The following is a 12,200-nucleotide window of genomic DNA, read 5'->3' as shown; positions in this document are numbered from 1 at the left end:
GTTTAATATATTTTTTAATGTAATTTATTCCTGTGATGGCAAAGATTAATTTTCAGCAAGCATTACTAGTCTTCAGTGTCACATTCTTATATAGAACAGTTCAAAAGAACCGCATTTATTTTAAATAGAAATTCATGTCAATTCAACTTTCCACTCAAACTGTTATGCTTATAATATAATCTGTAATGAAAAAAAATGCATTACAAATCTCAGACTTTTGGACTCCACTGACGCCAACTTTTGGAGCCAGACATTTCTTAACGAAGGAAGGAGGGAAGGCACATAAATGTTCCCCCTTTTTATTTATGGTAAGATTGTGAGAAACAGCTACTATAAGCACTGAAATTACTTCAAAGGCGTTTGCTTTGCTGATTATGGAGATCCATCAGTCTGTGTTAGTAATTTATGCATTTGTTTATTTAGTTTTCATGAGCGTATGTTCTCTTTTCATCAATGTTCACATGCAATCCCCACAGGGGCCCACCATCTTATCCTGTGCCACCGTCCTGATGTAATATGAGCAGCATATGGTCCTGTAACCACCCACCCCACAAATGGAAATTCTAAGCAAGATTCATGTTGGCAACTGCAATAAAACATATCTCTTACTCATTCACTGATTCCACGATAGTTATGCTACATTGGCGTTATTATATCAAGGCCTTCACCCCAGTCTCCAAATGTCTGTTCTATCTTTGGTATCTTTATTGCAGTCACTGCCTCTACTTGCAAATGTCGAAAAATCTGTTTCTCATCTATGTGAGCAAATGGCTCTTCTGTAGATGCAAGCACGATGTTTTGGAGATGTTTTTCTTAACTTTCCCATTCGTTTTGTCACATAAATGTGCTTCTAGTGACAGACGTTGCTCATATGTAGAGCAATTATGAAATGCAATCTGCTATTCAAAGGATTTCTTTCAAATTGAGGACATTTTGTAGAGATGAATGTTCCCCCTTTTTATTTATGGTAAGATTGTGAGAAACAGCTACTATAAGCACTGAAATTACTTCAAAGGCGTTTGCTTTGCTGATTATGGAGATCCATCAGTCTGTGTTAGTAATTTATGCATTTGTTTATTTAGTTTTCATGAGCGTATGTTCTCTTTTCATCAATGTTCACATGCAATCCCCACAGGGGCCCACCATCTTATCCTGTGCCACCGTCCTGATGTAATATGAGCAGCATATGGTCCTGTAACCACCCACCCCACAAATGGAAATTCTAAGCAAGATTCATGTTGGCAACTGCAATAAAACATATCTCTTACTCATTCACTGATTCCACGATAGTTATGCTACATTGGCGTTATTATATCAAGGCCTTCACCCCAGTCTCCAAATGTCTGTTCTATCTTTGGTATCTTTATTGCAGTCACTGCCTCTACTTGCAAATGTCGAAAAATGTTCATCTGTTTCTCATCTATGTGAGCAAATGGCTCTTCTGTGGATGCAAGCATGATGTTTTGGAGATGTTTTTCTTAACTTTCCCATTCGTTTTGTCACATAAATGTGCTTCTAGTGACAGACGTTGCTCATATGTAGAGCAATTATGAAATGCAATCTGCTATTCAAAGGATTTCTTTCAAATTGAGGACATTTTTTTAGAGTGTATTCAGTGTAATGTATATTTAAAGGAAAACTAACTTCAATACAAGGTAAACTCAATCGACAGCTTTTCATAGCGCTGATTACCACCAAACACTATTTTGATTTCTACTCGTTTTCTTTCAAAAAAAAAAAACTTTAGGTTAATGTGAGGCCATTTCTGGAGGATTTAAAAGCAGAAATTAGAAGCCAATTACATTCATTTGCACATAAATGTTTTCTGTTAAAATGTGTTCATTAAAATGTTTCAAATCATACATTTTACAGTTGTTTATGGGCTTCCAGTGTCATGGCAACAAAATTGTAAAATTGGATATAACTTTAAAAGGTTAATAAGGGATTTTGTTCCAAACTAAAATCATGCTAGCACACATATTGTTTAAATATTCCTTTAAGCATTCATTTATTTCTTTTAGTTTCTTTAGTAATACACATAACATCAAATGTGAAAATAGGAATAAATCCAAAGTATCAACAATTCAAATAGATTTCATACTATAAAAAACTAAACAGAAGTCATTCATAAGTTTAGCTTCACTATTTGACCTACTGTAAAGTATTTTTTTCACATATCAATCAAACTAAATTGCTGAACTGGAAATTCATTCTAAACAAATCACGTCTGAAGCACATATTCTGTGGATGCAAGCATGATGTTTTGGAGATGTTTTTCTTAACTTTCCCATTCGTTTTGTCACATAAATGTGCTTCTAGTGACAGACGTTGCTCATATGTAGAGCAATTATGAAATGCAATCTGCTATTCAAAGGATTTCTTTCAAATTGAGGACATTTTGTAGAGTGTATTCAGTGTAATGTACATTTAAAGGAAAACTAACTTCAATACAAGGTAAACTCAATCGACAGCTTTTCATAGCGCTGATTACCACCAAACACTATTTTGATTTCTACTCGTTTTCTTTCAAAAAAAAAAAAACTTTAGGTTAATGTGAGGCCATTTCTGGAGGATTTAAAAGCAGAAATTAGAAGCCAATTACATTCATTTGCACATAAATGTTTTCTGTTAAAATGTGTTCATTAAAATGTTTCAAATCATACATTTTACAGTTGTTTATGGGCTTCCAGTGTCATGGCAACAAAATTGTAAAATTGGATATAACTTTAAAAGGTTAATAAGGGATTTTGTTCCAAACTAAAATCATGCTAGCACACATATTGTTTAAATATTCCTTTAAGCATTCATTTATTTCTTTTAGTTTCTTTAGTAATACACATAACATCAAATGTGAAAATAGGAATAAATCCAAAGTATCAACAATTCAAATAGATTTCATACTATAAAAAACTAAACAGAAGTCATTCATAAGTTTAGCTTCACTATTTGACCTACTGTAAAGTATTTTTTTCACATATCAATCAAACTAAATTGCTGAACTGGAAATTCATTCTAAACAAATCACGTCTGAAGCACATATTCCAAAATGAGCTGTGAGCTCCAGCCGCTGGGACCCACCCTTCTGTCTACAAGCTTGATGGCGCAGGATACAGAAACTATCAGTCAAAAATGTCTGCTATGACGTAAGAGCCACATTCTGTGTTGTGGGGGTCAGAACATTTGCAGTCTAAAATAAACTGTTCTTATGATATTGTAAACCTGTTTTACTATCACAATGGGTTGCAAATGTGCATTTCACATCCCTTACAGAAAGTTGAGGCCAGATTCCTGCAAAATTTCGTCTTCATCGATTTCAATGTGATTGAATTTTTTGTCTAGTACAATACACAAATGTTAAAATATGCCAAGTCCCCAATGTATTTTGCTTTTATTATAATTGTTAACAATGCTGTAGTTTTGGAAATATTAAATGTGCATTTTGATGACAGCTCCCCCAGGATAATATTCAAAACAGCAGGATCAAATGTTCTTCAACTTCAAATTATCCAAGGGATTAAAATGCTTGCAGCTTTTGTGCATAGGCATAATAGGCATAGGCATAATTTTGTACAGTGCTTGTTTTGAGCAGGTGGGTGCAGCTTTCTTCAATACAAGGTAAACTCAATCGACAGCTTTTCATAGCGCTGATTACCACCAAACACTATTTTGATTTCTACTCGTTTTCTTTCAAAAAAAAAAAAACTTTAGGTTAATGTGAGGCCATTTCTGGAGGATTTAAAAGCAGAAATTAGAAGCCAATTACATTCATTTGCACATAAATGTTTTCTGTTAAAATGTGTTCATTAAAATGTTTCAAATCATACATTTTACAGTTGTTTATGGGCTTCCAGTGTCATGGCAACAAAATTGTAAAATTGGATATAACTTTAAAAGGTTAATAAGGGATTTTGTTCCAAACTAAAATCATGCTAGCACACATATTGTTTAAATATTCCTTTAAGCATTCATTTATTTCTTTTAGTTTCTTTAGTAATACACATAACATCAAATGTGAAAATAGGAATAAATCCAAAGTATCAACAATTCAAATAGATTTCATACTATAAAAAACTAAACAGAAGTCATTCATAAGTTTAGCTTCACTATTTGACCTACTGTAAAGTATTTTTTTCACATATCAATCAAACTAAATTGCTGAACTGGAAATTCATTCTAAACAAATCACGTCTGAAGCACATATTCCAAAATGAGCTGTGAGCTCCAGCCGCTGGGACCCACCCTTCTGTCTACAAGCTTGATGGCGCAGGATACAGAAACTATCAGTCAAAAATGTCTGCTATGACGTAAGAGCCACATTCTGTGTTGTGGGGGTCAGAACATTTGCAGTCTAAAATAAACTGTTCTTATGATATTGTAAACCTGTTTTACTATCACAATGGGTTGCAAATGTGCATTTCACATCCCTTACAGAAAGTTGAGGCCAGATTCCTGCAAAATTTCGTCTTCATCGATTTCAATGTGATTGAATTTTTTGTCTAGTACAATACACAAATGTTAAAATATGCCAAGTCCCCAATGTATTTTGCTTTTATTATAATTGTTAACAATGCTGTAGTTTTGGAAATATTAAATGTGCATTTTGATGACAGCTCCCCCAGGATAATATTCAAAACAGCAGGATCAAATGTTCTTCAACTTCAAATTATCCAAGGGATTAAAATGCTTGCAGCTTTTGTGCATAGGCATAATTACTACAATTTTGTACAGTGCTTGTTTTGAGCAGGTGGGTGCAGCTTTTTTGTGATGTTAGTTGAGATATATGCTGTGATTTTCCAAAACATACACAAAACTAATAACAGCCTTTCTTTAAAACGTTAATTCAAACATGGAGATGGGGACATTGGTGTGGAAAAGAAGAGAGGAACAGCTTACCTGAAGACTTACAGCTGATGGAAAGTGCAAGAAAATAAAGGGAACTGAATATATATAATGTTGGAACAAACTTATAATTTAAGGATATTACTGATTGTCTACATGAAAGGACAGCATTACTATGGAAGTGAACAGCTAAGCAGAGGGTGTGTTCCAGGACAAGTACAGTCATTTCACTATAATACTGAATGAAAACTCTTGTGATGCGTTGAAATCCATATGAAACAACAACAACTTGATTTCCTCCGTGGCCTGGGATAATATGAAAGGGCACGGCCAGGCCTTTATCCCATGCCACATAACATTTAACACGAGCAGGCTTGAAATAGTGATCACGGGAATATGGGAAGGATAAATCACTTTTGAGTGTTTGCCATGATCTCATCAGGGATGGGTTGTGAATACACCCTGAATACAATACGCAAATCCAAGAGGTACAGATCTTTATTCTTTTGTGTCTGGGTTAGAACACTGTCTTGCCTCCCAGTCCGGGAATTTTCAGGAAAGGTATACAGCCATGGCAGGAGGTGGTTTACAGGTCTCTTTCCTTTACAGGATACATTTGGTTCTGTTTAGCTCAACAGTCCCTCTAGTGGTTTTTCTTGGTAATAAGTTTTTTTAAAAATGCAGTAACTGTGAATGGACATGATTATCTATTTATCTGTAAATGAACACCTATCAAAATCTACACAAATATAGGGAAAGAGAGACTTATACTATATGTTTTATTTCATGAATTTGTAATTGCATCGACTGTAAGAAAAGCATATTTTCACATTTAATTTTTATTTATTCTATTATATATGCATTATTTACATAAATATAATATTTTTGTAAAAAATACCATATTATAACATTTTTTACCTACCCTATTTTGCAGAAACTGCTTAATTAAAAACGAAATCTGAATAATATTCCGTAGCTGTCTGTTAATTGGTCTTGTTTTAACAGTTCAAGGCACAAATACATATATTTTCAATACATACATATGTATATGTCAATTTGAACACATATGTACTTGGTTAAACACATACTGTACGTACATTCAAAATGAATGCAAAATTTAGCAAGTAGAACAAAGTAGGTGGCGCAAAATGATACAATAACTGTTTTCCTTTTGCTTAAGGAACAAATATTCTTTCATATAAAGAATATATATATATCATGGCTTAACAGAGGGTCATGATTTCATAATGCCTACCACAATATGAAAAATTGGGTGGCATAATAGCAGAAAATTCAGTTTGATCATTTGAAACATTTTCTTTTATATACGATTAGCGTGTCTCTCGTAAACCCTTTCCTTGGCACAGATCGTGTTTGTTCAGGCACTTTGTGTCCTACTTCTTTGTGAGGTACAAATTCTTTTATGAACTCTAACAGTCAGAATGCATTTACAAATCTAGTGCTAGTCTTAGCCACAAACAGAAAATAACAATTATATAAAGGCATCCTAAATAACAGCCAAAAAAGTGAATACAGTATATCAAGGAGACTTCAATGTGAAGTGGAAACACTCACGGTGGCTCTGTGTTCTCCATCCATTCACACCTGTCAGCTGTAAGCAATGAAAGAGCAATTTTTAAATTATTTAACAATAATTCACAATTTTAAATAATGTCTATAAGAACAAATGTTTCAATTTCACTTGCATTTAAAGGTGTGCTCAGTATTTTTTTTTTTTTAAATGGCTATATTGTTTTCAGTTAACAAATTCATTGTAGAAATTCTTCAAAATCTCACGTGACTGTACATTGTTAATTACAAAAACTTTTTAAAAGTTGCCTACTATTAGCCTAATTTCTTTATGTGTATTATATATTCCTTATTTAATAAGGAAAAAAACAAGTGAGTGCAATTTAAGCAGCTGAGAACCAGAACCAGAGAACTAAACTGAGTTTTGTTTTTATTAAATTACCACAGATAAAAAAGGTCACTTATTAATTGTCTTTAAAAAATATTGAGCTTAATAATATGTTAGTCATGCTACATTACTCATTTCTTTTCCAACTACAATAAAAACCTTTGAGCACAGGATATTTAAGCAAACTTTTATTTGTTGACAACACCACAAAGAATTCCTTGGAACTTGACCTAATATAATCCTGTATCGCTTGTAAAATATTGATGATAATAACAATAATAATAATAATTATTATTATTATTTTAAATATATACAAATATGTTATAACACTTAATATAATATGTATGTAATCAATATTTTATTGATAGCAAAAAAAAAGTATTTATTTGGTTGGTTTAGTATTCATACATCAGAAACTTTCCAGTCCAGAGTACTTCAATAAAAGTGAAATAGTGGCATTTTAGACGTTATCTAAATCTTTGGAGTACTGACATGATTACATATAGCAGCTTCTTAATGTAAACAATAATAATTAATGAAATAATTTAAGAAACGTTGTTTTGCATTGTTTATGCTCTGTCCCGCAGTGAAACTTCTTCATTATTTTGTATTAATTTTGTATCAATGACTTTCCTCAGTGACGTTTCTGGATTTGTATTACTTACTTGACATAATTTTCCCTCCTTGACACTGGCTTTTTAAGTCTAATTTCCATGAGTTTACCAGTAAATTAAATTGGCCATTTGTTTGACCTTTTTTTTTAAGGAGATACACATTGCGGTACCAGAGTGTGACGAAAGACGGCTGTAAGATCTTATTTGTGTATTGAAATGCCAATCATGTTTTTACAGTGCTCTGATTGGTTCAAACGAAGCACCACCTACTTAAATAATCCAATAACTTCCGCTGACGATTTTTGAATGGAGAGCGGTTAATGTTGGTTTACGACTCATAAGGGCAAAGTGGCAGAAAAATACTAGTCTCAATTTTGAGATTCAGAAACGTTCACAAACAACTGCAATTGACAAACTATAACCTGAAATGGATCCTGCGTTGTCGAAACTTCTTATCGGGCTCGCTGTCAATATAAGTCGTAGTGATGGTAAGATGCTTGTTTGCTAGCTGCTAATCTTTTTCAGACACGAACTGCATCATCAAATCACTTGATGGTAAAAAATCAGATCAAATTATTGCAAATTAATCTTTAAGCGTACTAATACAACACGTAGGTAATGATTGCTGGCAATCGAAGGTTTCTAAAGTTAGAAAATTGCTTCGAATAGAAAAACACTCAAAAGAGAAAATTATATAATTGTGTGTATCTAAATTTAAAAATATGTAAATAACGCAAAAACAATCTCATTTCTTCTTGTGATCCTCGTCCCTTGTCTTGTAGGATTGCTAGTTAATCACTGAAACATACACGGCTTTGTTGGCAGGGATTGTTTTAAAGGGATAATTCACCAAAAAAAAGATTAATTCTGTAATTCACACTTAATTCATAACTCATGTTCTTCCCATGTGACTTAGTTTCTTTTGTTAAACAAAAGGAGATATTAGGCTGAATGGCATCCACAATTTATTGTATGGAAATCAAAGATGCAATAAAAGTAAATAACCGCCTGTTTTGCACCACTGATGAAGTCAGTCAGTAATTATCTCAAAGTTAAACCAAGAGAATGCTGTTTGTTTATGCCACTGTTTTCCGTCAATGCAGGAAGAATACACAGCGCCACTGTGAAAACTGTCAATGCCACTAAATCCACAGTGAATGTGGAATGGGCTGAGAAAGGCATGACTAAAGGAAAAGAGGTTGGTACTTAATTTGTGGTAACAAGACTTTTCCCCCTTTGCTTAGAGCAGTTATTAGAATGTTGACCACAGGTTTTGCTGGTATGTGCACTTGTACAGCCAAAGCTCTAGGATGTTATGCTTAAATAGATTAATAAACCAATTTTCCCCTAGGTTGACATGGATGAACTTAAGCAGCTCAATTCTGACCTGATGCAACACCTTCAACCATGCCAACAAGGGGAGCCTGAGTCCGCCCCTCCACCTTTGTCAAAACCGGCAAAAGTGAGTCCTGTATTTCTTTTCTAAAATTCTTATTTGTTCAAAATGCACTTTAGTTTTTTCAAATTTGATTTGAGCATGGACTGTCTGCACTGTCGTTTCGCAAAGGGTTAAATTGGACCCATTTGTTCAGACAGTGTTGTCAGTATCTGATAATGTGCGTGTTGGTTGCCACTTTTTCTACAAAAACTGTGAGAAGCTGTCAATGTGATAAAAGAGGAAGACCAGTGGTGCAAAAGGCATTTGAGAAAACATAAACCTTACTTAATTCTACACACATTCGTGCACTGTGTCTAAAAACACTAACTCATTCGTTATTATATACCTACAACACTCCTACAAAAACAATTTTAATCCGGTTTCATTGTGCCATGCAGTGAATAGCGCTGCTTTGTCATTCACAAAGTTGTTTGTTCGTTTCAGAATGTCAGAGCATCAGAGCTTCCATCAAGGTCATCAAGAATACCTACTTCAGAACGTAAGTTATATTCTTTGTTGTTCCGATTCAAAGTTGGTCTCCTTACCAGCACCAGTGTAAACTTATGGTGTGTCTCCCATCTGAAGCTGCTCCTCAGGATTGTTCATCTGAAGAGTCAGGTTTGCATGAAGTGCATGCTTTCTTCATGTTCTCCAATCATGCTCATTCACGGTTGGATCATAACCCTTATCATTAGACTTAATCAGGGTGTCTCTTTCTTCCACTTATGTGTCCACATGATCTTTTCTACAAAATATCTACTTACAGCAATCAAAAAATAGTCTTTAAATGACTGTTTCTGTCAGTCCAGAGAGGTCTAAAATGGCAGAGATAGTCATTAGTTCTAGCGGTGATCAAAGCACTGTGAATGGTGGCTTCTCACTTTTGGGTTTTATATAGCAATTGTACTCTTCATCAATTTAGAAGTTACTTTCTGTACTGTGTGTGCACATTGTCAGGTACTATAAGGGTGAGGAGATCATACTGTTGTCCAATTATATTGCTGATTGAAATACAGTCATGACTCATGACAAAGATTTTTGGAGTTTCTGGTACTGTCCATAGGATCACCTTTGGATTTAGTGGCAGTGTTGACCATGGAATGCTCTTTATTCTACCCAGTTTTGAAAAATAATACATGAATAGTAAATCATACTGCATTGCAGAGAGTTCACATAACAGAATTTCGTCCCCTTTCAGCTTCTAGAAGGATGACCACACGTCAGACTTGCTTGTTCCGACTGCCTGCCCCTCCACCTGTGGTCTTGGCCACGGCTGCAGAGGAAGTTCTCTCTCAGGATCTTCCCTCATCTACGATCCCTAAACCTTCAGGTCTGTCTTTACATCAGCATGATGTTAAGATGTCCAGTGTTGTATCAAGTTGTTTTGCATTTCAGTGAACTGATATTGATTGTTAACCTGTTTGAGGTGAATGAACTGTCACAGCCATGCAGCTCATTTGTGCTGTCAGCTTGGAGACAGGAGAAAATCATTGTCAAAACATCTTGCATATTTCATTAAGTTGCTATCTGGATTGGTAGGCTACCAAAGGAGACTTGTTTCAAAGCCAGCTTCTCCTCTGCTACCAACTGCTGAGGCTATTTGTGAGAGTGAGGCTTCCAAATGTGCCCCCATGGCTCCACCAAGTATGTACTGTTTTGGATTGGTCATGCATGCTTTCACATTATTGATGTGGTGGTTAGTAACATCTACAACACTTGACTGAACTGTTCTAATTGTAATCTTTTAGGCCATCGCATGTCTCAGGTCTCAGAAATGAACAAGATGGCAAACAAACGGATGTCGCTAGCAAAAAATCCTGAAGCACAGAAGAGAGGAAAGGTACCTTATTTGATTGTTATTGTTCAGGATACGTTTACACAACTATGATGGTACTAAAAATGAAATTGTTTTTCCTGTGTGTTTTTAAAACGTTTTGCATACAAACAACGTCAACAAGACACTTTGTAAAGAAACACTGCGCGCTTGCACACATACACATTGTTTAAGTACATACTCACACATGCCTATTAGGGGTGCAACGGTTCAACTTACTCACGGTTCGGTTTGTATCACGGTTTCGGTACGGTTTCGTATGTGCTATGTTTAGGGAAAAAACTATATTGTCAAATAAAAAGAAAAAGAAAATAAGAACAAATAATCTAACTACAAGCAACAGCACAAATAAATAAACAGTGAAAAAAGATACAAATAAAATAAACAGTGCTTTTCAGTTTTTTTAGGTAGGTATAACATAGTTTTTAGGTACAGAAATTGAATAAATCAAATGTAAAATATTAAAAATAACATTGCATATTTGACTGTATAAATTAAAGATTAATTAAGTGAGAGATTTCCGTGTTGTTGCTATTTGATTAACATTAAGAAAGTGCTGTCAGTTTAAGAGAACGCACTGATCCAGTGCACTGAATACTGTACGTTCAGCCGACTATGTCTGCTAGGATACTCGCCAAGACAGGTATTTTGACATTTTTGTGTGAATTTGTCCATTCAAACACAATACTTCACAGAGAGCTTAATATTTGCGTGCGTTCTGAGACGCGGGTTCACTCGCTTCGGATGAGCGACCACACAGATCTTCTCACTGCGCGCACGAGTTTACGTCTTCTGACTCTTTAATATTTAAACTGGCAAGGCTTAATTGAGTTTAGTTTAAACACAAATAGCAACGTGTGCTGTTCAGGTCTCACCTGCGCTATCATCACGTGATGACGGCATAAATGACAGTTATTCCAGCATAAAGCACTCGCATTGATTAAAGAGTGACTGGTTTGTCCACGTATTGTGTTTTTTTTTTCTTTCTCTCTCTCTCATCGCTCTTGTTGTAATGTATTGGGAAGCCGGAATTTGTATCCATCAACAGAAACATGCATTAGCCGAACTTTTAAGTTGAACCGCGGCCCTAGTGTATGCCGAACCGTGTGTGGAGAATGGTACGGTTCGATTTTTTTACCGAGAACCGTTGCACCCCTAATGCCTATAGACTAAACATGTAATCTGCATGCGCATGACGTCACCGTTTTCACAACTTAACATTTTTGTAGTTTGCACTGAGACGATAATGGTATCGTTTTCGAAAACTTGGATTTTGAAACTCGTTTTCAAGCCCCCTAAACATTGTTATAGTGTAAATTAATAGGTAAAACGCATAAAAGGTTTTCAGTTTTTGGTTGTCAATGTGGTGTAAACGGCCCCTCAGATATGCATTTATTTTTCCTCTGCATTAGACTTAAATTAACAATTAAATGGTTTTATTTATTATTTCTATTATTTTTGGATGTAACATTTTATAATTTTACATTATTATTATTATTTTGTTATTTATTACTGTACTGTTTATTTTTTACAACAAGTTAGTAAAAAAAAACAATT

At 34.6% G+C, this 12,200-nt stretch overlaps 1 protein-coding gene across 2 annotated transcripts in view; it reads left to right on the top strand.

The window, feature by feature from the left end:
* Positions 1-7,649: 7,649 nt before the first annotated feature.
* kif2c (kinesin family member 2C) overlaps positions 7,650-12,200 on the top strand; it is a 10,973-nt gene continuing 6,422 nt past the window's right edge. The window contains exons 1-8 of one of the 2 annotated variants that reach the window (XM_016528689.1): positions 7,650-7,859; positions 8,475-8,569; positions 8,723-8,833; positions 9,254-9,308; positions 9,395-9,427; positions 10,008-10,139; positions 10,349-10,453; positions 10,558-10,649. In XM_016528689.1, coding sequence (XP_016384175.1) covers positions 7,799-7,859; positions 8,475-8,569; positions 8,723-8,833; positions 9,254-9,308; positions 9,395-9,427; positions 10,008-10,139; positions 10,349-10,453; positions 10,558-10,649 — 684 coding nt within the window. In that variant the 5' untranslated portion in view covers positions 7,650-7,798. The remainder of the gene's footprint in view (positions 7,860-8,474; positions 8,570-8,722; positions 8,834-9,253; positions 9,309-9,394; positions 9,428-10,007; positions 10,140-10,348; positions 10,454-10,557; positions 10,650-12,200) is intronic. The other variant, XM_016528690.1, reaches the window with a different exon arrangement.

The sequence above is a fragment of the Sinocyclocheilus rhinocerous genome, unplaced genomic scaffold (assembly GCF_001515625.1).
Source record: "Sinocyclocheilus rhinocerous isolate Xijiao unplaced genomic scaffold, SAMN03320098_v1.1 scaffold931, whole genome shotgun sequence".
NCBI lineage: Eukaryota > Metazoa > Chordata > Actinopteri > Cypriniformes > Cyprinidae > Sinocyclocheilus > Sinocyclocheilus rhinocerous.
This window is presented reverse-complemented; position numbering and strand designations above follow the sequence as displayed.